The 26,663-nt window shown below is 37.9% G+C and overlaps 1 protein-coding gene across 15 annotated transcripts; it reads right to left on the reverse strand.

Moving 5' to 3' along the window:
- VWA3A (von Willebrand factor A domain containing 3A) lies at positions 1-26,634 on the reverse strand. 15 transcript variants are annotated; one of them, XM_039732465.1, is made up of 34 exons: positions 26,468-26,634; positions 25,789-25,871; positions 25,442-25,559; positions 24,723-24,824; positions 24,547-24,629; positions 23,581-23,635; positions 22,739-22,837; positions 21,329-21,435; positions 20,942-21,067; positions 19,810-19,918; positions 19,369-19,434; positions 18,784-18,906; positions 17,906-18,044; positions 17,713-17,816; positions 17,410-17,490; positions 16,597-16,691; positions 15,573-15,692; positions 14,668-14,742; positions 13,830-13,974; positions 12,701-12,899; positions 12,193-12,263; positions 11,062-11,199; positions 9,584-9,683; positions 8,420-8,530; positions 7,959-8,056; positions 7,665-7,817; positions 7,047-7,155; positions 6,242-6,386; positions 5,625-5,769; positions 4,297-4,448; positions 3,902-4,028; positions 3,232-3,329; positions 2,802-2,865; positions 1-1,574 (listed from the first exon to the last, which is right to left on the reverse strand). In XM_039732465.1, the coding sequence occupies exons 2-34, from the start codon at positions 25,851-25,853 to the stop codon at positions 1,569-1,571; spliced, it is 3,528 nt and encodes a 1,175-aa protein (XP_039588399.1). In that variant the 5' UTR covers positions 25,854-25,871; positions 26,468-26,634; the 3' UTR covers positions 1-1,568. The 15 variants fall into 15 exon arrangements, 10 of the variants coding, with proteins under 10 accessions (XP_039588399.1, XP_039588398.1, XP_039588397.1 ...); XM_039732464.1 differs by having other exon boundaries at positions 26,398-26,634; XM_039732463.1 differs by having other exon boundaries at positions 25,789-26,634.
- Positions 26,635-26,663: the final 29 nt, after the last annotated feature.

Raw genomic sequence — 26,663 nt, forward strand, 5'->3', positions numbered from 1 at the left:
CTCCTCTTTTATTATGTCTTGAATACAGTGGGTTGCATTCCAGCAAGCACCGACCAGGAAAGCAAATGACTCAGAGCTGACAGATGGACACTGAAGTCACTGAGGATTCCTCAGGTCAGCCCCACTGAGGCATCTCCTGGATGAGCCTTCCTGGCTGAGCAGCCCCCAGCCCGAGGGGAGCAGGCAGGATGGGAGTTTCCAGGTAGGTAGCAAGGAGATGGAATCTGTGTTTTAAAGGCAGGAGCTGCTCTGAGGAGGTAGCAGGGCTGGACCAGCCTGCGAGACCACAAGGCTTTGGCTGCACAGGCTGAACACACTTACAAAAGGAGAGAACTTTTGAGAGAAATCATCTCAGCAGTTACACACATCCACATAAAAAATCACAGAAAGTGAAGCACAGCACAAAGCACAGTTTAACTGCAGCATTCCAGTAAAGGCTGGCACTAACATGAAGGCAGGTGTCACCTGGTTCAGAGCATACAACACTAAATAGATACATTTATGATAGAAATAATTTAAAATTCTTTATAATAGAGACAAAAGAGGTAAAGGGGCAGAAAAGACACAATCTCCCATATCACAGCAAACCCAGTGGCACACAAGAGAAGGAAACAGCTCCTGAATAAATGCAGATCAAGTATCTTAATTTTGAAGTATGAATCAATTTTTATTATATTACATATATTAAACACAAGAGATGATTTTCTAACCCTCTAAAAGACAACAGTGAACATCTACAAAATACCAGTGAGCTGTCGTTCCAGAAATCAGTAAAAAACAAGTATATTTCACAAATCAGCTGATACTGGCAAATATATTTTTAATCTTTCCAGACAGGAAATATATAAGAACAGAATTGCTCAGAAGATAGGCAGTGTCTGGTTATAAAAACACAACCAGACTACATCAGTAACAGGGTATTACTTTCTTGCATGTCTCATCATTCCTGTACCATCAGCTCTAAATCTTTCTTTATTGCCAACACAAAAAGTGAAGAGTCGAAATAATTATTAGCAAAAACTTCTCTGTATAAAACCATGAATTACAGGCTTTGGTTTCTGCACTAACGTTATTTCTTGGACTTTCTATGCAAAACTGTCATAAAGAATTCCTTTCCTGACATCACAGCCATATGTCCCATCTGTCAGGGATAATAAGCACCAGCAAAGAATTCTCAAACCAACAGACAAAAAAGACAATTTAGACACACCAGCAACTAATTGAAGAGATTATAAATACAATGCAGTAAAAGAGAAATAAAAGTTGTGATCCTGTATCACTACTGATACATACACTTTTAAAATTTCTATTAGCTATATTGAAAACTATTCTCTACTTATTTTTAAACTTTGTAGAGTTCAGGGCTTAATTTACTTTGAATCCTGAAAAATCTGCAAGTGGAGTTGAGTGCAGCACTGATCACCTGCAACTTCTTGTCTTGCCAACAGTTGTGACAACAAAGAAAAAAATCATCTTTCTTTCTGCTTGAAGATGTGAACACACTTTGAAAAGAAGCAGGTGAATGGTATGATTCCAAACCTCTTCAGCATCTTTTCTTCATCGAAAATTTAATCCTACAAGTGAAGCACATGAATACTTTTAAAAATACAACTCAAAATATATAAAATGCACTGGCTCCAGATCACCATTGACACAATAGTAATGGAAAAACAATACAACTGAAGCTGAAAGCAATCAAGTTTCCTTACTTACATGTTTAATGGGGCTACAGTGCTATGCCCTTTCTGGAGAATTTTAACAGGAGTGCTTTCCTACACACTTCACCAGCAATACAGTTTTATTTGGAACATTGAGATACAGAGATTGTTGTGGAACACCAGCCTCTATTTCTGCCTGTAACAACTTCCTTGCTCCTGTAGGATGGTTTTATATCTGCTCCCTCTCCAAGCACCACTGGGTAGTGATCAGCCCTTAAATGCTGAGTTCTGCACACAGGCACACTCTGACACACTCACACACACCCACTCTTGCACACCAGGCTCCAGGTTCCACTCTCCATGAACCAGGCATTCTTAGCCAGCAGGTCAGACTGGATTTTTTTTTATTCCTACTTGAATGACTGGGCAATGTTTTTGAACCAAAATACAAACTACAGCTATAGAAAAAAGGTTTTTAAAAAACCCAGTCTTGCTCTGTCTCTGCCTTACCCAACTCCTTGATGAATATCTTGGGAGGCCAATGTTCTCTAGTGCAACTCTGCAGTTGTCTGTGTCCATTGTTTTTCCTCAGACACCTCTGTAACAAATGCTTCTGTCTTGTTTAACCCTAACAAAGTACTTGCACCCAGCATTTCTCTTTTCCTGTGGTTTTTACTTTGCCAATTTAAATCAGCAGGTTGGCTCTGTGGGAAGTTCAGTTTGCCCACCACTCTGTAATGACAGTCCCAGGTTTGCTGGGGGTGTCTTTGCTATTAGGGGGGTCCTTTTTCACTCAGCCTTGTTCACTTAACAGATAAATCATGCAGCCCATGCAGCAATTGTTATTACACCATTACATCTGGTTCTAACACTCTAATGTGCTTAAGTGCTTGCTAGACCATGAATAACTACAAATACACATCTCCCTTGCTCTTTTCACCTCCAACAGTTCTCTTTGAACTCTTCTTTGGTTACATGGGGTTTTACTGTGGACTATCTCAGCTAAGAAATAAAATCACTACAAATGTTTCCAATTTTGAAAAAAGTCATTGCCAGAAATGAATATATTTAATAAAATATTACCCTCCTCCTGAAATACATGAGCTATACATAAACTATGATGTAGATGTGGTGACTGTTTACCTGAACTCTGTTTTGGAAGCCAGAGCTGCCTTTTCGGTTTGTGTTCCATTTTTCAAGCAATAATCTGTTTGAAAGAAAAACAAACCCCAAAGAATTACAGCAGTTTTTCACAGAGGCACAGAACACCTTGGAGTCTTTGCTTAGCTCTGTCCTTGGGTGACTTTTCAATGAGGAGGTATAATGCATTTTTAAGTTCTTTGCAGGAACTTTTGCCTACTATTCCTATTGAATTGGTGCTTTCTTGTTCTGGACTGGCAGTTAGGAAGGGTAAGAATGAAAAAACTTAAGGATCAATTCAATTTAATTGTCCTTCACTCCTATTCTATATAATTCTCAAGATCTATTTTTTATAAAACAGACATTGGGAGTCAGATAGTCTTGTCTTCATTCTACAAAATAATAGATACAAAGATTCTTGATAAACACTCACCTCCAAGATTTTGCCTGCTTTAAGAAACTTCTAGCTTTTGCTACTTCTTGAGTAAGTTTATTTAAATCATCTCCTTCAAAGTAAGGGAAAACTGGATTCTGAAAACACAGTTAAAAAGTTTTAACTTGCACCTATTTATTATTTTCAGTTTCCCCAACTGAATTAACTGATCCTAAGCTCTAAATTTCCCTACTTGCAGAGAAGGTCTCAGTCTTACAAGGGGAGAGCAGAGCAAGCCTGGACTGAAACTGGATCTGTTCAGTAACATTTTTCTGCTGTGGCAATGCCTGAGGTCTCATGCTGGAGAATTAATGTGCTCAGCACCATATAAGGATTTTACAATTAAATGAAACACAAGATAGGAAGGATAAGAAGACTGCAAAATCTTAATTTAGCTTAAAAACCACATGCAGACTCACAATATATTTTTTACTTCTCTTCCAAAACCTGTATTGCACTGTGTATTCCTTTCATGAGCTTGGGCACCTCACCAAGGCAGTTAGCAGAAAGGAAAAACCAAATACTAAGATTTCTCTTTTTGGTTTTAATCTGAAATATCTTAGAAATTATGTATTTTTTTTTCTCATTGTTTTTCTTTTTTAAATGAAGTTTCTCTACTGATGAAGAACTAAGTTGCAATGAAACAAACCAAATTATTTATTTAACATACATCTTCATCATCCATCCCCTCTGTCAATATTCTGTGTGCTGCTAATTGTCCATCTTCACCTCCAGAACTGCAGTGGAAGCGCCCTCCTGTTTGGGAAGCAAGCTTCTTCAGGAATTCAACAGCTCCTCTGTTAGCACAAAGTAGAAAGCTACTTATGAAAATTATTTTCTGAAAGCAACAGCAAAAGATTTCTAAGAACTCCTCAAAAATATGACATCAAAACCAACAGATTGGAGGACATGATTATAAATTCCAGTATGCAATGTAGGCCATGTGGCAATTACCTGTGTCAGAACAACCTTCCCCATTACCATCCTGGTAGCACAGACTTCTGACAATAAATAAAATAGTCATTTTAAGAGATTTTTGTTTTGTTCTTGCAAAGCATCATATACCTGTCTGCACAGCTAAAACAAATGGTGTGGATTTTAATATCTTGTTTCCTTATCAATCTTTCAATTTCTTTCAAAATCAGACTGCAACTGGTGTCTGGTTTTCCATCAGTCAATAGATACAGTGCCTCTACACCTTGGAAACTGAGAGCCTTCTGAAAAGCAGAAAACAAGCTTGAATAATTGGTACATTTATATGAAATGTTATACTTCAGAATAAAAACACCATTCCAATGATTTAAGATAGTTTATAATTGCCAATATATTTATATTTGATCATTAATCAACCTATTTTTTTCTTTTCATTTTCTTATTAGGGAAGAAGATCAAGGTATAAATTTGAAAATTTAAGTAGGTAATTTGTAGCAGAAGACAACATATTTATAAGCAGGGCATTGCCAAAAATTGACTCACTGAAATAAGAAAATTAACTGGTTCTGAAGAACTACAGACAAAAGATTTTTACATCATATTTTATGGGAGTTAAAGTTGTTTAATGTCTGAAAATCAGGCTCACTAGGACTTGAATGATTATTATGAAACTTTGCTACAGTAATTGACTCAGTGGACATCTTTGTAATATGCATGTGTCTTGCAGCTCTACTGGACTTCATTCATGATGAATGCTATAACATTTATTTATTGTGCAAGGATGTCTGGAAGAAGAAGAGTTCATTAAAGGCAACATTTTTTTTGGACATCTTTGTAATATGCATGTGTCTTGCAGCTCTACTGGACTTCATTCATGATGAATGCCATAATATTTATTTAGAGATTGTGCAAGGATATCTGGAAGAAGAACAGTTCATTAAAGGCAACATTTTTTAATTCCATTTTTAAATCTTGTAAAATTGCAAGTTCAATTTTAAGTTGTTATTACTAGTTGATTTCTACACTGAGAATTTTTATAGGAGAAAAGTTTCTTCATCTGTTACTGAAGTTCAAGAATTGTACTCAAAACCCATGAGATGCCAACAAACACTGCTTATTTAAAACCCTGTTTGGGTCAGAGAAACACAGCACAGCCACAGTTGTACATAAATATCAGTTTGAGCAACTGGCTATTTTCCCCCTACAGTATTCTCTGAGTACAGATATTAACAAAACTATTGATATTTGACTCTTTTTTTAAAACTCAGTATAAGCAATTACTTTGAGTCTCTATGAGCCCTGGGGCCAGAAGCAGTGACTTGATTTCCAAACTGTTCAGTGATTTGCATATAAAGATGTTGTACACTTTGACATCATCATTTTCCTAGAATGTCCCAGTCAGGTGGAAGGGTTTTACCTCCACAGGACAGGAGGTGCTCTCCAAGCTGTGCCACACCAACCTGTAAAGCTGCAAGGATGCAGGAGTTCCCATGAGCATGGCACGTGGAAGCCCACTGCACAGCACCATGGCAGTTCTCATCAGTTGCCTCTACCAGATACTCCTTCCAACTCTCAGTATTTTCTGCAAATCTCAGCAGGTTAAACCTGAGGAGAAAGATGACCCCACAACATTTAATCCTAACCAATACAAGTCACTTTGGATAAGACAGTTTTGAAATAAGTAAATACATAAAATTAAGAAAAAAAACCCAACAGTAAAAAAACCATGAAACTCAACCAAAGCCCCCATCAAAAAGCCTTGTGTTGGATTAAGATCTTCAGCCTTGTAAGAGTCAAAAAGCATGTCTTACTTTGCATGAACAGAAAATCTATGGGAATGCTGAGCCTAAAAGGGTAAACAGCATCAGCCCACAGCAGAGGCTCGGATCTTAGAGAGTTTAGAACTTTAAAACTGGTAAAAACAACAGAAAAAACAGTTCTTGTCACATGCACATTATACTCTAACACACAATAATTACTTGAATTGTGTTTCAGTGCTGTATCACTGTAATTATTAAGCAATCTGATTACATATTAATGAGTACAGATTTCAGTCTTTATCAGTAATTCACCATACCTGACTTCATTTTTTCTCAGCTGTTCCCAGATAAGGGAGGTAAGTTCTTTGGTGACAGATGACAAATATGGGCCCATGGAGCCAGATGTATCAATCAAAACACAGACATTTGCTTCTAAAATGGTACCAAACCATCTTCGGCTTCCTGGGCCAGAACATTAAAACTAATTAAGAGTTATTACATAGGCTTATTTTATTGAGCATAATGTAAATCTTCAGCCTTTAGGGGCAATTCTGGACACATTTCTACATAATTAAGTCTAATCTGTGTGACAATTATGTAGTTAAAAGGTTAACAATAGAAAAGTGTTTGGCCATTTCAAAACTAGCACTATCAAGCACTAATTACTAGCTAATTGTAGCAACTTGCATTAAATAATTTGTCCTTTACAATACAGCAAAAAATTAAACTATTTCCCAACAAAGATCTTTATGAGCAACAGAGACTGAAATGGTCTTCACCAGTAGTGATGCTGAACTTCTAAGCAGCAGGGCACATTCTAAGCAAAACATGCAGAAAAGCTGATTTTGCTTGTATATGTTACTGGATATATTCTGCTGATAGAAAGCTTCTACTCTGTATTCACAAACACACAAGGACCAAAACCTAATTATTTGTCAACAAGCAAGATCTTTATCAGCTGCACAGATGCTGAATTCTCTTGTATTCCCAAAAATAAGTTTTAAACTTTCAATGAAATGCTGGAGGTTCAGAGTTACATTCAGATCCATTCTACCAGAAACAGCAGACAAGAAGGTTGTGCACATATTTGTGCTTTACAGAAATCCAGAGGCACACCAATACCTGAGAGCAGCCACTGCACTCTCTGGATATAGCGCTGCAGCACCTTCTCCAGCTGCTCTGTGAAGGCTTCCAGTTCTCTAGGCTGAAACTGCAGATGTTTCACAACCCCCTGGAAAAATTCAGTTTGTACAAGAGCATCTTACTTCAAGAAATCTGAGCTGAGCTGCTACACATGCAATGTTGGCATTGGACATCAGGGAGATGTTTGTCTTTTTATCTATGAAATATGGTAAGAAAAATTCTGTGACTATTGCTTGCACTTAACTTTCTATGCTTCTCTCCAGTCATTACACAAACTGAAACAATCAAGATCCAACATTTTCCCAGTTTCAACTCACACATGATTTTGGTAAGTTTTCCTTAAATTTTAAAAATTATTTTTCATACTGTGGGAACCAAAGAGATGTTACACATTCTAAAGAACATGCAGTCTGGACTTCTAACATTCTACATGGTTTCTTGCAGTGAATAAAAGACCTTCTTTAGCTTGCTAGTGGAAGTATAATTGAGAAAGATCAGGGAAGAGTGGAGAGAAATGTCAGAACCATCAATCACATTCACTAAACAAATACAAAGCCTTTCAATAATGTAGGTACCTGACATCTGCAAAAAACCTACATTGATTTCTGCACTGGGGAAGATAGAACAGTATTTTGCTGATACTTTCTTGTGCAGACACTCCACAGTTGTCTTCTGGTGGGTACAGCTTGGAGCAAACATCAGTCTGGGCAATTCCAGTTTAAGCTTTTTAATACTGTACTTGGTCAGCCACTTGTAAGACAAACAAATTGATTGTTGGCAAATATCAGAACAGTTTAAGTAATAACACATTGTACAGAATGACAATTAATGTTTACATTTATGCAGATGGGTATTTCCAAAATGGCAATTCATCAGTAAGGAGAAAAATACCTCTTTGCTTGAACAGATTTCCTCTTCCTCTGGCAATTTGACAGAGCAAACAGATTTTGTTACACACACTGCCTTTGGATACCTCTGATATATTGTACCTATTTGGGAAATGAACAAAGTACTTTAAAAAATCACTTATTTTAAAAAACTGTCACCTTCACAAAATTCCGAACCAAATCTTCTGTAATGAACTGAACCACATTCACAGGGCTTTTCCTCAGAGCACCTTCAACCAAAAGATCCCAAGGGACTTTACAAAAGAAAAATCCCCCAAAAACAGGGAAAAAGTGCCACCCATCTGCATCTAAACTAAAAATCCATGCCACTGTTTGGTAAGTGAAACTCTCTCCCACTCACTGTTCAAAGCAGCCTGGTTATCAGGGACTTCCCATCCTGCCAGTTTTATAACAGAAGTGCTGATAAGAAAAGGGCTTCACCCATCCCATCCTGATAACACATACCCACATTTCTTCCTTCTTCAGTGTAAAATACAGACACAGAAAGCTCTGGCTGCTTCCTGGGTTTGTGCTTTCCTTTATTCTCAGTCTGAGGCCATTCTTTAACTGTTTGTGCTACAAATAAATAATAGATAAAAACTCCATTAATTTAGCTCAGCTGGATAAAACTCTTACATGAGAAGAACCCAACCCTGTTCTTCTCTTCATATATTCCTATTACCACAATTATAAATGCTTCATTTTCTTTGATACTGATTAAGAAAAATCATATTACACCACTACTTCAGCAGCTTTCATAGAAATGAAACTTTTACAAATAAGAAATTACCATCAGGAAAAATGTCACAGGAGTTAGTTTGAAAAAAATTAGAGGCCTGAACAAGCATAATATTTGTTGGAGAAACCAGTTAACTTTGTACAGAGCACCTCTGATGCAAGTGTAATTCTAGATTTGTAAACACTGCTACACATCAACATCAGGAGATTTGAAGACTCAAATTTAATGTAAAGACAAATAAATTGCAAATGTTAGTGATGACAAAGAAAAAACACAGGAAAATAAAATAAAAAAAAGAAATTGAGGAGAAATGAATTGGCCTTTAAGGGACCAGCAGTAACTGGAATCAGTTTAAGAGCTTTTCATATACTGGGAGCAGTTGGAAGAGTTAGCACTTCAGACAACCTGACAGTGCTGTTGTACTTTTGTTCATTACTAGATCATAAATAAATCAAGTGGAACAGCATATTAATTAAAATGGGATCTAACAGATTTAGTGGCAATGTATACATTGAAGTAATAACATGATGAATGTCTGAACTGCTGAGCCTTGTGGCTTCAGGTATGGGACACAGAGGGGTTCTAGTTTCCATCAGACACGTTTGGCATTTCCTGATGAAGGTCAGATGTTCAATCCTAGGACCTGGAAATCACTGCACAGCTGTGCAGAGTTCTTTCCTTGCACAATAGAGGTAAATTACAGCTGAAACCCAGCTAAAACTCATCCCAAAGGAATTCCAAAACAAGCACGATGGTTCCTATAAATCTGATTAAAGATTACAATGCCAGGTGTTTCTAAAATCTTAATTTAAATCTCTAACTTAAATACTGTCTGTTAAGCAAAACCCAACAGAAAGACTGAAGACAAAAAGCCCCTAATCCATACAGACCTGGTGGAATTCCTGCTCTGGCACTGGGAGGACGCCATGCCAGTACTCTTACAGGAGTATTTCCCTCTGCACCATGGTTGTCTTTAACATCCTTAAGCACCTTTAATAACAACAACAACAAAAGTAAAAAGTGCTTCAGATGTATCATAACTACATTATTCTAACCTGGAACTACACTTCTTTATTATTTAATTCCTGCTTTACTCTGGCTTTGACAAATCCACAGACTGCCATAACAGCACATTCATTTACAGTTTCTTGCTGGGTTTAGTAACTCTAATAGCTCTGCTTTAATTATCTTGCCAATATCATCTGCTACCATAAACCTGAAGACTAACACTTACAGGGAGAGGAGTTTGGACCATTTTTGCCACTTGAAGGAGCAGTCTGGTATGGTAATGGCCTTGCTTTATAGAATACAGTATTTAGTATCTTCCTCAGCATTTTAGTGACTATTGAAAATCTAGTGCTGACACCAGTAATTTCTCCTTTGGGTTTGGTTTATCCCTCTAGGGGTTGAGCAGCCTGCTAAACAGCACAAGCACTTGTTTAACCCTACTGTAGGAGAAGACTTGCTGTGACACTGAGCCTTCAAACAACTGACATCTAATTTAACATACAGCTCTGCTATAAATATCACCAAACATCTACAGGCAACCCTGTACCCGTTTTCTACAAGTTTAATCCCTGCAAAACTGTGCTCTATTGTCATCTCTGAGTAATTAGTTTCTCCTGCATTTGTGAAGAGGTGTTGAGAATATGACACTTTTGATAAAACAGCCTGGAAGACCTACAAAGCCTTTGCAACATTCCCACACCTACATTCCCATTTCCTACATTCCCACACCTACAACACCATTCCCATTCCAAGGATGAGAACTGAAAGCTCCAGCAGACACTGGCCCTTTATGCATATTACAGATGTGCACACCTACTCAAAACACAGTCAAAATTAAAACACTAGCAAAATCCCAGGGGATTCAGGAGTGCAGCTCCACAGAAATAAGCACAGCAGGCAGGAAACAAATCCTGGGTTCTGTTCTTGTTTTGTGCTGGCTCTCTGTGAGGCCAGACATGCTACTGAGCTGCAGCTGTCTAATCTGTAAATAAGCAGAACATCATAATATCCACTACCCTCTAGAAGGACTTGCAAAATAGATGTAATTTGGTAAAGCACATTTCTGCTTTGCCTTTGTTTGCATTAAGCATTATTTTTTTAAGGCCAGAGGAAGGATTATTTAGACACCTTCTGACTCTACAGTGTGGTTCCATTACAATTAATTACTCAGGATGATACACTTTTTTTGGTATATGCAGCATTTTGAATGCAAACAAATTCAAAGTACTATCACAGTGCTGCTCTTATTTCTTCAAATTTTCAGCTGAGCACTTCTCTCACCAATAGCTGGGTAGGATCTTTAATTAACACACAGCATATTAAAAATGGGACCATTTCAAACCATTCCAGCCAGACTCACAGCTGTGGCTTTAGGAGATGGCACCTTCTGTGGCTTTTTTTTCTCATTCTTTACAAGCACATTTGAGTCTCCTGCTGTGAGGGGTTTCACAGACTGATTTACTGAGCGTTGCTTTAAGGACTCCACCAGGAATGCACACTGAAATGGAAATCCACATTGTTTAGTAATTCAGATACACAGAATTTAGGGAAATGACATTTCAAAGACAGGTATTTTGTATTTACTACTATAATAATAAATAATATTCCTATCTGACAATGCTTAACACCTCCAACTGAACATAAACCCCTTTGTGCTGTGCTTCCTCAGACACACTGCATGGAAACCCTTCCTGCTCTGGGCAGACCAAACCAAAAGGCAGCAGTGTTCATAGACCAAGGCAGAACAAAGTGGAAGATGGTGAACCAAGTGTATGCAACTGTTACAGGATAACTAAGTATTTTTAGGTATCATTAAATAGCCACCAGCTCTTCTTTTAAAAAATCCAACTTTTGTGACTCAGACTTGCATCCAACAGGGTTCTCAGCCCCCTGGACAGGGTTCTTAGTGCAGATCTCTTTCAATGCACACTTTTATAGGAAGCAGGCACCACACTGCCAGGCTGGCTATACTGCTGCAGTTATTCTGTTGGACGTCTTTGGAAAAAAGTCATCTGCATGGAATATGGTGAGATACAGTCCAGTTCTACATCCTCAGTACACTTGAGAAAACAACTGGTTTAGAATTGACAAAGCCACTGTGCTAATGACAAGCCCTCCCTACACTGGGACTTAAAAGAATGTAGTGTTATTTATTTGCATATAACATTTATAACTTTAAAATAATGAAGAATTAATTTATTTGAAAAGAATTCATCACAGGATTGCCAACAGAAAGGAGAATCACTTGAACTGTAAACTTATATTTGGTGTGGAATCATGGCTACTCCAACAGCAGTCACTGCAGTGCTATTGTGCAACTGCTTTCTAGTCCTTATTTACTCTATGGCCACTATTCTCACACTCTAGAACATTCCTGCTCATCATAAAAGGGTTTTGTCCAATCTCCTGAATTGTCAGCTGAACAAACACTGTTGATTTTTTTTTTTTTAGGAAGAAACATGTAATTTAAAAAGTTCTATGTAATTCATACCTTTTGGGAGTAGTTCTTTGCTTTTTCCATTTCAGATATAATACTGGTAATATCATCACTTTCAAAAATACCTGATAATCAAATATATGCTAATTAGCATGGGTTTCTGGAAGTGTACAAAATAAGTATTTTTTTAAATGTAAAACAATTTGTATCACATGCTAAATACCAATGCAGGGAATCAAAAAGCCTTTGTTTCCTGCAAGCCCGATCATCTGGACTTATCACACCAGTAACTATATTTTAAAGCATCTTTAAAAAGGCTAACAGAAAATAGTAAATTCAAATAGAAAAAAAAAAACCCCAAACAAATTCCTTCGTTAAGGCTGCATTATAATATTCTGCAAAGTGGTTGAAAGTCTCTACAAAACTCTGACCTGTGTTTATATCTCAGTGCTCTCAGCATATCTTAAAAAAGTAAACTATTTGATTTGGGAGTAAAAAAGCATTAAAGAATATTACTTCATTAATGGAAAAGAAATATGTGCTGACTTTCCTTTGCTCATACCTGCTTCTCCAAACCAGTGAAACCTCCCACTGGCTGCCTGTGCAATGTCTTTAAAAGCACTGGCAGTTTCCCTGGGGTTGGCATAGCGGGCTGGAATAACCCCACTGCAGTCAGTGCCCTCTGTTACACTGAACAGACAGACATGGAGCTGCAAATCCAAACCTCTGCACGCCTCAGCCACGTAAGCACTGATTGTGTGCTGTAAGACAGAGGAGAAAGAAACATTGGGGTGAGCCTCTACCTCAGATAAGCTCCCATCTTCTCCACTGGTTCCTGGATGTACACTGGATGTACATCCACTGATGTACAAGTGCTCCCAGCTGGAGCAGCTCAGAACAGGAAGGTACCTGAGCAGTGCAGTGCCTCCTCAGTCCATGCAGACACACAACAATTGTCACTATGGCTGGTTACAGGGACAACAGCTCTGCTGCAGGCAAGAGGTGAGCTGGGGTACATTTAGGAACCAAAGACTGAGATCATGGACAGCAATGAAGCAAAGTAGGGATGACATTCTCCATTTGTCCCTCACTTTCCTGTCAACCACATGGGCTTTAATGATTTCTTAGACTGCCAGAATTTCCAGAGGTTTGGTAACAAAAGCAGGAGACACCTCACTGCACACACATAGAAACTCAAGGCTGTGCATGAGGCTCAATGGCCACAGAGCACATTCACCACAAACATGGATCCAAGAAGGGATTACTGGGACAAAACCAGCAGCTGTCTCTACATAGGCTGCCATGGAGTTCCCACTGGAAAATTATTTGTTCCATGAGTTCTACAGAAATGGTAAATTACAAAAAATCAGCTTGCTCCAACTCAGAAATCTGAAGCAAAATGACGCCCAGAGCTGGAGTGGGAAAGGAAACCTAAAAGCATGTCTTGAATTTTCTATAATTCACACATAATTAATAATTGCTACCTCCAACACATGACTACCAATTGCAGAAATGGAAGTTTGGGATCCTGACAGTTGTGCTGCCTTAGCTATAAAAAGGGGGAATATTCTGCCCATGAATGGTGATGACTGGCTGTAAGGGGAAAAAGAGATGGGGGAAAAAAGAGAAAAAGAAAGTTGATATTAGTTTTGATAGGAATTTAGAGAAAAGTTGCCCATGATGACACTCACTGTTTCCTGATCAGGTATTCCAGTAGTCAGCAGGTAGAGTCCCTGTGATTTGTGTTTATCACTGTCTTTGAAGTCAACCTCCACAGCTCTTCTGAGTGCACTCATGAAATTTCTACTGCCCTTGCACTCCAAGCTCAACACCCACCTAAACCAAGATGTTTACAGTTCAAATAATAAAGAAACAAAAGCTCTTGTTTCTACTCAAAGCAATGAAGAGAACTAAGTGTCTTAAATAACACTGCACTGCAGTCTAAAATTTTTGAAAATGACAGAGAGCAAAACCAGATTATATAACAAATTATTTGTTCTGGTTTCTGTATTGCCAGCATGGCAATAGTTTTTAAAGTAAGATACAAAGCATAAAGAGGAAAGTTTTTAAAGTAAGATACAAAGCATAAAGAGGAAAGAATTCTCTCCTAATTTTACATGGAAAAATATTAATGTAATAGAACTTACAGAAACAGAAATGAAACAGAGGTATAATGAGAACACAGAAAATGTGACTCCACAAACAGAAACCTGGGATTTTTTTCAAAGCATGTGGGAAAAACCCATATCCCAACTGAACTTGAAGCAGTTTTCAATGCTTCATGTAACCTCTTCATTCCTTATACAGACACTTCTGTATCTGTGTACATATATATTATATATACATATGAAACAAAGTCACCCCAAGCTTATTAACTTCTGCAATGCTCTTTTCACAAGAAATCACTATGAACAATCATTGTAGAACATGGCAGCCCATTTTTGTAACATAATAAACTTATACAACTTTTAGCTGTTTGCAATTTTTCTCTGTGACATTCACATACATGGGATAATTACTTAATCCTACCTCCAAGCCTTTTCTAAGTTTTCTGGTTGGGAAGGACACAGTTCCTGCTGCCAAGGCACAATGTCACTCCCAAATCTTTCACAGAAAGATAACAACAATTAATTTTCAGATTATGGTTTAGAACAAGCAAAAAGATAAAATAAATTCACTGATGAAGAAGAATCTCATTTAGGGTATTACAGACATAAAACTGCCTGATGCCAACTATTTTCTATTTTAAACCATTTAATTATCCACATTTATCCATCACCCAAGGTTCATTTGATTTTCTTTCCTGAATAGGATCCCACATGAGCTGGGAAAAGCTCAGAGGAAGGAGTGTGAAAAAGAACTCCAACCCCCAGCTGCTGCCTGTATCTCTCTTGTGAGGTAAGGGCTCTGTTCTCACACCATGTTAGGAATTCCATGAGCTGCTGGCTCTTACTTTTACCTGCCAGGCACCTGCCCAGCAGCTGCTCAGCAGTTGTGCCACATGTCTCTGCCTGCCAGTGCTGAGTACAGAATTTTACCACTCTAATATATTAAACAGTACTGGAGTTAGTGTAAATTTAAAGGGTGCTCTCAGTTTTGGCATCTGAGACATTAAAAATCTCTTCTGGTGTATTTCTGACAGGTGAATTAATGCTATTATGAACAATATAACAGGATGAGTATTTGTTACAGGTATGATGCAATCAGTTCCAGAGACCCTCACCCAAAGAAGTGATTTTTAATTACTAATCTGGTCTCCATACATCTGATTAATGCACTCACCCAGTAAGGACCAATCAGTGCTAGTCTTGCAAATACTTCACTAAAAAACATTGAATACTAAAATATACCTACTAGTAACTACAATTTCTCAGCACACTTCTTTCATTGCAATGCACTGCAGTAATTTTTAAAGGCCTTAAATAGTTACTTACGCTATAATATTGAAGCAATCCTTATTTGACATTTGTTCCTCGAGTAAAAGTCGCAAACAATGTTGGATATGAGAGATGTAGGTAGAGTTTGTCACTGATATATCAACAAGTACAACCACCCTATAGAAAAAAAAAATGCTATTCATTTAAAAAAGAAAGTCTTATTTAATTATGTATTCCTATCTTTAGTGCACACTAACTTGTCAGGGAAATTATCTTCTACCTATGTATCAAAATATATAAGCATTGAATCTGTATTTTTAAAAAATCTGTAAAATCTTAGGTGACATTTAAAAAACAAAAACAGGACCAGTAATGGAAACTTCTGTCTTTCCTAAACTATGGAATAATTAGTGTACCGGCTACTTGTTCAGGAGCCATTAAAACAGCTCTTCCCCTTCTCTGAACTTGAGTACCTAAAACCCTCCTGGAGTATGTGGATGTTTGCCACATGGAGAGTTATTGGATACTTCACTCTCCTTTCCCAGCCAACACTCCAGGAACATATGGAATATTACTGCAAAGACAAATGGTTAAGATTTCTCTCAGCTCAACAGTGCCAGAGTGGTTGCTCAGGTATGGACTGACTGATGCTATTGAGCACATTACCTGTTCAGAGGAAAGTGCCAATGAGGAGCTGCTCAGCATGGTCAGTTTTAAGTCTTGCTTGCAGAGACAATGCAGGATGGTCACAGTTCATGGACACAGGATAATTTGGGAGCAGTAGTTTTGAAAAGACCCACAGATGTGATGGACACTCAGTGGGATGTGAGTTCCCAGCACAAAAGAGTGGCCAGATGGGCTAATTCAATGCTTAATCAATGAGCAAGAAAATCTCTAGTAACAGGGGCCTCAGCTGCCTTCCTTTTGTCTGAAACTCCACATTCAAGACTTGTAAACAGGGAAAAGTGCAAATGTGCAACTGAGGTTGGGTAAAACCTCAAACAAGATGTAAATAAACACTTTCCTCAAACACATTAAGACTCCAAACCTCACAAAAAAGCCCCAAAATCAAATACAGTACCTTCTTTCACAAACACTTCCCCATATTCTTCTACTAGCAACAGATAGCCAGTCAATTCGTTTCTCATAAATTCCTACCATTTTAGCAAGGAGTTTCTATGCATAAATAAAGAAAATTTATGTTACAAATAGAAAGTTCAAGTCTTTTATTGCCAAATGCTTAATATAGAAATAACGTAACAACATAGTAATGAAAAAAATTATTTTCATTCATTCAGATAGCAACATTTCATTCTTAGTACAGTCTATGTAAGTATGTAAGCATTATATGAGGGCATATCAAGCCAGAAAAGAGCACTGAACTCACAAAAATAACTATAATTTAGCATGCACAAAACACAAGCACCTCCCAGTGAGCAAGAAACCACAGAAGCTGCTCTTCATTTCAGCCACTTCACACTCTCCTTTTGGTCTGGCTGTGGAGTTCCACAGACTTCACATCATTCCTACTTTAATGGATTATTTGTCCTGCCTGGAAACATTGCCATAGCCCTTTGTCAGGACTGCCAGTGAAGTGGGAAAGAAAAAGGACTGACAGACCACTAGACAGCAAACCCTGGCTGCAGACAGGTTCCCAGACAGCTTCTCTGTCATCAAACCTGCCCCACTCTCTGATGATCTGCATTCTGATCTAGGAGGAAATCCTAAACAACCACTACTGCCTGTAAGAATCCCAGTGGCTGCAGACTTACATGGACAGCTGTCTGCACATGAGTCCCTGCAGTGCTTAGCTAACACGACTAGTGTTAATTAATGAGGAATAATTAGATGGTAGTCAAGCCCTGACAAGGTCACATCATGTTAGACAACTCACCTGATAGTTGTACAATAGTGGCAGGTCAACATGGATATGTTTTACAGTTCCATCATACCACTCAAACTGCATCATCACTTTCTAGAAGGATAAGTAGAGTTAGCTGTTTACAGAACCCAACATAAGACAGACTAACGTGGAATTTCTTCCTGGGTCATTCTTAAGTATACATTAAGTATTTGAGTTGAATCTATGACTCAAATGTCAGTCTGTAGAATTTCAGCTACCTTATAAAGTACTGATTTAAGTTAGAAAGGGAAAAAACCCCACAAACCCAGGAAAAAAAAGTTCCTCCTCACTTGCCTCATGCAGAGTTGATGATACTGTTTTTTTAAGAATTGGTACAAAATCTTCCACAGGAGAGAAAGCGTTGGGAGCCAGAACTTGATAAAGGTCTAACTTTTTAGCTAGAGGAAGAAAAAAATACATTAAATAAAACACATACACGGTCTTTAATTAATGTTTCATAACTGCTAAGCTTTTCTTTCTGCACTACCTTTCAATCCATACGTCTTTAACCAGTCTGCTGAGGTTTTGGACAGGATGCCTGGTGTTTGAATAACCAATGGTGCTTTGTGATTTGGAGGCTTTGGGAAGAAGCTAGAAGGTGCTGTATTTGCAAATGCTGTGGAAACCTAAAACAGATTTCAAGAAAAGCTCTTTCAAGTTTTAACACAATTTATTTTTACCCTCAAATCAAAATATCCAGAATGGAATCCTGAAGAACATAATTAAAACTGAAGTGCTGAAATTCCAACAAGCAAAACACTTTGAAAGTAGCTATCAGTGGTCCTCCTAAAAATGGGCTTTTACTGGGGATACAGAATCTTCTAAGTAATTTCAGAGTGACTTCTGCTCCACAGGTAGGCTACACAGTCCTTAGTAGCTATGAGGTTGTAAAAGAGGAAAAAAAATGTACAGCATAGGAAGGATGAGGGGAAATATAATTTAAAATTTTATCCACAAAAAAATTCCTCCCAGACTTGTCTAACAGTGCAACCAAGACAAGCCCTTATAAATTTGCAATGGATTTAAATGTCCAACTAAATCACACAGCAGTGTCTTTTCACCTATTTAAAGGACAGTTGGAACTTCATTTATATGATTGTGCATAGAGTTAGGCTTTGCTCCTGAGATGCTCATTATGATGACAGAACAATGTTCTATTAATGCATTTTGGAGAATATTTAGCAAAATGTCTCCTTTACTGATTTAGTTCTTAATTTGCTCTTAACAATGGATTTTCAATAGAGAATACTCAAAGTTCACATATCAAAATACCTGATAAATCATACAATTTTTTTCATATTGTGGAAGTTAAAATTTCTAACCCTAATTATTCAAAGTACATCTGAAAATAAAAAATATACATACATCTGCTCTTTTACTACCAAGCAACCCACCAACTCTGGAAAAACTCTGTTTGATGCTCTTGAGTAGGTCCTTAGCCTTCTGGGATTCCTGAAGTAGCAGATGAAAATCACTGCTATCAAAATTCTGCAATTATAAAAACAAATGGGGAAAAATAAGTCAACTATTGTTCAAACACCAACTGAAAGCAGCTTTCTTACTTTACTGTGCAAACATCAATACAAGACTGCCTGGCATGGCAGACTCCAGTGTGAATGTATCTAATGCTCTGCATATAAATTAGTAATAATTTATAAACAAGATATTACTTTACTACTTTGAATCACTCTACAGTAAGCCACTGCTTTTATAAGCCATAAGTCAGTAAACAATAACGGAAAAATTTATTGCACTTTTAGGAAATGTTTTCAGCTGCAGAAAGAACTAACCACAGGTTTATTGAGCACATGCTCAGCATTTCTGTGACAGAGACTTTCAGCACCAATTCTTACTATCAGCTTCTACTCAGGTGATAATTATTTTACCTTCTCAAAGTGAAGAATGATCAGAAAGAGAGAAAAATGCTTTGCCTCTCTCCCTGTCACCTACCTCTTCCTTGGAAGAGTAGCAATGATAACGGCCTCTTACAGCTGCTGCAAGATTCTTCAGAACTGCCTATGTATAAAAATAGGAAGAGAAACAATTACTCTGACTTGATAAGTCTCTTTTGATAATGTGGCTTGTGGGTATTCAGTTCTCAGTAGAGACAGAAAAAGACTATTTGAGATACATGTAGTGAGAAAGCCAAAATAAGTATGTTTCCATCATTCCATCCAGTGTTATTTCAATATGGCTGAAAAACTGAGTAAAGCAAGTTACAAGAGGATGCTCCAAACAATTTTTTCATGTGTGCAAATATGCTCTTAAGAGAACAGAACATTAATTCAAGAACCCTAACGATTAGGTTAGCTTCCCCACAAGTTTAGGAGAGAAGCCATTACAACTGAATAGGAAAAAAATGCACTTCAGGAGATTAACACAATTACTTACAAGGGAAGCAGGGTTGCTGCAATCATATGTAACAGTGTGAATCTGCACTTTTCTCCCCAGCATACACTGCTGAGCATAATCACACAGTATTTCAAAAGACTGATCAGGGCTGATTAAAAAAGTAAAGAAAAATGTATTAACAATGGCAGTAATCAAATGGGAAAAAAGGGCTATACTGAAGAAGATATGGAAAAAAACCTGGGAAAGAAATAATAAATCATGGGAATTATTTAGGTATTCAGCATTATCATGCTTTTGGAGGGACCTTCTCTCCCTCTTTCAACCATTCCTGAGATGTTACTACTGGATCTTGGTTCTGTCCTGAAAATCTGGATGATAACAAACCCACTAGGATTCTATTCCCATTCATAACTGCTTGTGAAAGAAATGTTCTGAAGTACTCCCTGCTAGTCCTGATAGCCACAGATCAGGAGTTGTGCACTGTGATAGAAAACCTTTCAGCTCTAGTATGTATAAGGATGTCCTGTTTCCAAAGGCACCAAAGAAAGTAAAACTTTGCTTTATGTTTAGCACTTAGTGTCCCACACAGCTGTCATTTCCTGAGCCCTGATGGCTTGTAAAAACCTAGTGTCCCACACAGCTGTCATTTCCTGAGCTGCAGCTGCACTTCTGCCAGAGACAGGCATTAAGGAATTTTTCACACAGTATGAACTTCCTTGCAGCTGCACTTCTGCCAGAGACAGGAATTAAGGAATTTTTCACACAGTATGAACTTCTGGTTTCTGTTCAGAGCAGATCTAAGCAAACCTTGGAACCTTGTAATCAACACTGCGTGTTCAATAAATTACCTGAAATTTAAGTTCAATTACTCTAAGTATCAATCTTGCCAAGCTTACACCATCCCTTTGTGCACATTTAAAATAAAATAGCATTAGTAAACTAGGAGTAAGGTAACACTCCAAGAATCCTTATTGTAGTCTTTTCCTTGTAAAAAAAACTTTTCCTAGCAAAAAAAAAAAGAAGAAAGAAATAAAGGAATTCAAAGGTATAAACTAAAAATACATAATATACGGATCTTGAATTTTTTATTTATTTTTGTATCAAGTTCAGTTTCCTGTACCAATCCTGTATCCAGGTGAAATCTGGTTGTTAAGACAGATAATGAACTTACCAGCTTCCTACAATAAGAACCAAGGAATTCAGTTCTCTCATTGGAAGGACATGCCTTAAGGCTTTCAGCAAATTGCAGCCTTGACCAGGCTCCAGCTCTTGTACCCACTGTCTTGCTTCATGTAGCCTAGGAGAGGGAAACAAGAAAAAGAATATTTAGGTGCTACATAAGATAGATCACAAAGATTACAACAAACCAGCTAAGATATTTTACATGTGAAAACCATTTTGAAATCACTGACCACATGTCAAATTCATTGCTTTTCTCCCCTCTTAAAATCACTGCAGGCAGAAGATGAGAAACACTATTACCTGCAAGAGATTGCTCAAATTAAAGGGAGACCTTGTCTGAAACACCTTGATTTTTCAGAGAAATGAACTTACTTACACATGAACATTGATGGTTTTTGGACTCTCCCACAGTGGAGAAATTTCTGTACTGAATGAGAGGCAGTACAACTCCTTCTTATAACAAAGCTGCTCATCTATTAAGCACTAATAAATAAAAAATTAGGAATGCATTACTATCCATGGTGCTGGCAGGGTTATTATGTAAAAGACTAAAAATAGTAATTTCCTAAAAATAGTTACAGCAATATTTTCAGCTACCACTAAAAAAGCTTCCAAGAAAAACTCATAGAGATTCAAATATTTAGTAAGGATAGAGACAAAACCTGCAAACTTATGGCATTCCAACAAATTTATTAATGGGGCAGGAGGCAGGGATATTTGTTTTACTGGTAGCAGTTTTTCTCTTCAGCTGATGATCACATAAAACAGCAGTGATGTGGAATGCACATATTCACCCACCATGCAATTTCTAAAAATGGTTACCTCATAATCATGGATAGGGCTAAACAATAGTTCAGATATACTGGTAGCAGTTTTTCTCTTCAGCTGATGATCACATAAAACAGCAGTGATCTGGAATGCACATATTCACCCACCACGCAATTTCTAAAAAATGGTTGCCTCATGATCATGGATAGGGCTAAACAACAGTTCAGATACTCAAGCTAAGTAAAACAGACTGGGGAAACTGAGTTTTCTTGAAGGACTTTTATTTGAAACACACAAATAATATAAATTGATGGTAAATAATTCCTGTGGGAAACTGAAGTGTACCAAGTGTCAAATATAGACAGTAAACCAGCTACATTATATCTTCCTTCCTTACTGCAAAAGTTTTCTAAAAATAAAGAGCACAATAAAGGACAAGGTTTTCAGAGAAGACAGAAAATTATTAAATTACCAAGATTATGACAAGAATTGTCAACCAGCTACATTATATCTTCCTTCCTTACTGCAAAAGTTTTCTAAAAACAAAGAGCACAATAAAGGACAAGTTTCTTCTGAGAAGACAGAAAATTTTTAATTCACCAAGGTTCTGAAAAAAATTGTGAAGTGGGCCTTACTGTGACAAACATTAACTTAAAGGAAACTATATTTACTATAAATTTCACTATGTACAATTTAGCTCTTCCTATTACAGCTGCTTTTGTTAAGCAAGTTTATTCCACAGAGAATGTTGATTGAATTGAGAAACTTGAACAATAACACTTCCCTTAATAATATTTTGAAGCATACTGGATTTGTTTTGATTTGGATTTGTTTTGGACATTAACAAATACTACACTTTCAAAGACATCTGAAGCATACTTTTCTACAACAGAAAATTTCTATTCCATTGTATATTAGAATTTTAAGCAATTTTTTTCTATTTGGGTCCTGGCTTCTAGTTCCACAGAAGCTTGATTAGTATGTTAAAATAGGCAAAATTTGCTTTACTATTACTTACCAAAAGGTTCTTTTGAAAATCCAATAGTCGAGGTCCATAACTCAAATGAGACACATCAACCAAAAGTCCGACTTTAGTTCCTTTTATAACACCGAACACCTTAGAAAAGCCACTGTAAATATCAGCTTATCTACAGTTTAATAATTTTACTGTTTATTCAGTACAACACCATTTCAAAATCAAGTATTAGGTATTTATATTAATTTTAAATTTTAGCATAAAGATGACACAGTGACAAAGTCAAGGAGGAAAAGAAAAAGAGATAAAGAAAGTCTTACTGGCTCCCAGTTAATCCTTACCAGTCTATCATATTACCTTCTTCCAAATACAACTTATTCATTACTTGAGAGGATAAATAAAAAATAACTTTCTTCCCTCCAGGCAAAATCAAGCATCTCTGTGGAAACCAGATTTTGGAATGCTGCATCTTTCCCTATTCCCCTCAAGAGGGAGTTACACCTGAGCATTAGCACTGCCAGGCACAGTGTGATGAAGCAGCGGTGCAGGAGGGGGCACAGTGAACTACAAGAAGCTCCACTCCAGGCAGAGGTTAAACTCAGCATTGTCTGCTCCCATTTAAATTGTGCTGAGAGGACCTGGTGACTAAGACTGCAAAGAGAAAGGAAAAGACTATATCTAGAAAGCAGAAAACTGCATATTAATGAAAGGTCAGGAAAATTAATCCACTGTCAACATCACTGGATATGATGTGGAACTTGTAGTAAATAATGAAAATAGAAAGGCTTTCTGGAAGCCACTTTTCACTAGTATTCAAAAGTTAATTTAATCTTTAATGCCATATAGAGTTTCATTCTAAAAATATACTGCAAAGTTCAAGTTACCTTTCTGCTGTCCTGCAACAGCCACTGAATTCGGTGCTGATAGAGCTCAATCACTCTGACAAAAGGCAGAGCACACATTTAGCTACAGCATTCTCTCACTCTGGGCTTCAATGTAACAATCACCCACCTGTCTCCCTCACATCCTGCTCTCACAGACGCAAAATCTGTGACAAACAGGTGTTTTAAAATATGGTAAATATGCCCTTACACAACTGGTGGTTGCAGGGTTCACCACTTAAATACTCCTTCCCCTAAAGCAGAACAACTTCCAACAGTTTAATATTAAAATAGTTATAACCTGAGGTAAAACAAAATGATTCCTGTCTTCTAAAATTGTTTTACTTTAACCAATGGATTTTTAATTCCATGCACATAGTGTTTACAAGTTGGCAAACAGAATGTTTAAGCCAACATTTTAAAGGGGTAAATCCATTTTGCTTTTTCAAAATAGAAAAGCTGCTTCGGTTTTATAAAAGCCTGACACAGTGAGATATGCTGAAATGGCAGCATTCTTATCAATTGTGAAGATTATTCTACAGCTTATTGAACCTATAAATTAAATTATTTAAGTTTCTTGATTTTATAAATTTAAAATTCACATTTTAAATTTTAATTAAAATTAGAATACTTTCAATTTCCATGTCATGACTGCATCCATGAATTGAAGCTAATCCAATAACCCCCAACCACACTGTGGAAACCTGACCATGCACTGGGTGCCTTTCTAAAATGAGCAAACTGCTTCACATCAACACCTGCTTGATAAGCATCTTCCTTAAAACATCCCAAACCTCAGCTGTAGTGACATACAAGTATCCCTTACTCTCAATCTCAGCAGAAAGGATTTTAATGTTGAGATACTCTGAGGTGCCCAGAGATAACAAATTAAGATTTAAGGCAGTGTGTACAGTAATGGAGATACAAAATCAGTTACACATCAAAACAGTAAAGAAGATGGATACTTACTCAGAAAGTCTGGATTCAAAATCAGTAAGAGTCTCCTCTGTAAACTCCATCACTCCACCACCATCTCCTGAATTCCTGGAGCACTATGCATGGTTAACACCAGAGATGCACACAAGTTAAGACTGACTAGAGAAAAGGCAGTGTTGTACTTACAAAATAATATTGCCTTCATTTACCAGATACTCTAATGTTAATTGCAAGGATTCCAAACTGTAGTTTCTTATCCATTCTTCTGTTGTTTGAACCTTTTGAGACTGTGTTTTCTTCATTTGTCCTTTCTACAGATCAAGTTAGAAAAAAATTACACGCAGTATGAGAAATTAAATGTGCTGTTTAAATGTGACAAAAACCTAAGTCCTAAGGAGAGTTGCTGCTAGGCAATGCATGTCCAAAAACATAATTTTATGTACTGGAATACTCTTTTGAATGTGAGGTACAAAGGAAAATAAGGTTTCACAATACCCCCAGACTGTGAGCTAAAGGAAGGGAAAAGAGAGTTTAGTTTAGAGCAGACAGGAATGAAGACAATAAATAGGAGAGCTCAATAAAAGAAATAAATACCCCAGTGATTTACCAGAGAGGAATAAAAATAAGCATCTCCCAAACACAACTCAGAGTTTGAACTTGGCTTCTGCCTTTTGGAGGAAAAATGTAGTATCAACAGCTGATCTCATTTATTGTTTTGCCCAATTTGTTCTCAGATCCATTTCTGCAGAGAAACTACATGCAGTTTCATGACATGAGTGATCACACCATCAAACTGTCTGTGTGTATATGCAAATGTATGTAAGGAAGCATATTAGTTGTCTATCAGTTTATTTATTCCCCACTGTGAATTTACAGTGGGTATGCATTACTGTACCAGCTGCTCCATTTTGTAGGAAACCTCGCCTACCAGCACATCTTGTGTCTTGCTGCTATGTGTTCCCAGCAATCCATTATCTGGTCCTGGATGAGGCACAGCAAAATCCTGCCATGGTGGATGATCACCCTGTAGATGGAATTCTGTCAACCTACAAGATAATAATTTTATGAGAGCAATTCATTACCCATAATATTCCTGTACTGTCATAAAGTCATTTCAAGTTTTTCTGTAGGAACTGTTCTATGCTTTGACAGTTGTTTAAGCATTAAGTTAATATATGATGTTTTAAAGGGATACAGCATATACTTCACATGAATTATAATTTATTTTCTATCTACAGATGAAGTCTGAATTAGATTTTGTAATGGTTTCCTCACCCAATTTTTTCCAAATATTGATCATTGTCCAACAACCATGCCGTTTTCCTGATGTGTGTATCCATTGTATGAACAAATTTAGCCTTGTTAAAAATAAAAAGCATTAGAGCCTTAGGAACAAACACTATTAGGTATTGTCAGCAACTAAAATGATAATTTATATTGTATGTAGGACAACAGCAAACTAAAAAATAAAGAGAAGTTACAATTATCCACTTATAGAAAACACATTTAGGAACTATTCTGCAGAGCTGCTTGTTAATGGATTTTATGCAGTTAATTATATGCGTGCACAGCTGCTGGGAGACCGGCTACAGAGCTCCACCAGGAAAAGAGATTAACCACAGCAAAGCCCGGAGCGGCGCGGGAGCTGAGCCAGCCGGGCTGGCAGCGGCTGGCCGAGCTGCCCTCGGGTTTAGGCGCGGTACGAGTCATGCAAAAACCATTAAATCCCGGTTTTCCTTAGCTGGGCTCCACCGCCTCCCCCCGGCCAGGCCACCCGGGCCCTTCGGCTCACAGCGGGTGTCAGCGCCGGCCCCGAGACCCCGCTCACCTCACGGGGAAGAACCCTGGTCCCCGACCCCGCGCTGTCCCCTGCCCGAGACTCACCGCACCCAGCGGGGAGAGACCCCTCGGCTCCTCCGACCCCGCTCCGCCCGTCCCGTCCGCTGAGACTCACCTGACGGGGAAAGGCTCTCCCGTGCCCCGCTCTCCCTCCCTGGCACCGCGACAGCGACTCCCCGAACCCCTCAGAACCTCCCGGCACCGCCCCGACCCTTCCCTCGTGCGGGGCCGGGAGCGGAGGGGCCCAGCCCGCTCCCCGCCCGCTGTTGCGGCGTTGCCGGGGGAGACGGAGCCGGCCCCGGTGCGCCGCT

This window comes from Passer montanus, unplaced genomic scaffold (assembly GCF_014805655.1).
Source record: "Passer montanus isolate IOZ18808 unplaced genomic scaffold, ASM1480565v1 scaffold8, whole genome shotgun sequence".
Taxonomy (NCBI): domain Eukaryota; kingdom Metazoa; phylum Chordata; class Aves; order Passeriformes; family Passeridae; genus Passer; species Passer montanus.

Excerpts from the sequence above, each read along its gene's own strand:
- VWA3A (XM_039732463.1), bottom strand. The coding sequence starts at position 25,892 with ATGCTTTTTATTTTTAACAAGGCTAAATTTGTTCATACAATGGATACA. Across the intron at positions 22,838-23,580 it reads TGTTGCAGGACAGCAGAAAG|GTGTTCGGTGTTATAAAAGG; the intron begins GTAACTTGAACT and ends GGCTTTTCTAAG. Across the intron at positions 16,692-17,409 it reads CACTATTGTACAACTATCAG|AAACTCCTTGCTAAAATGGT; the intron begins GTGAGTTGTCTA and ends ATTTATGCATAG.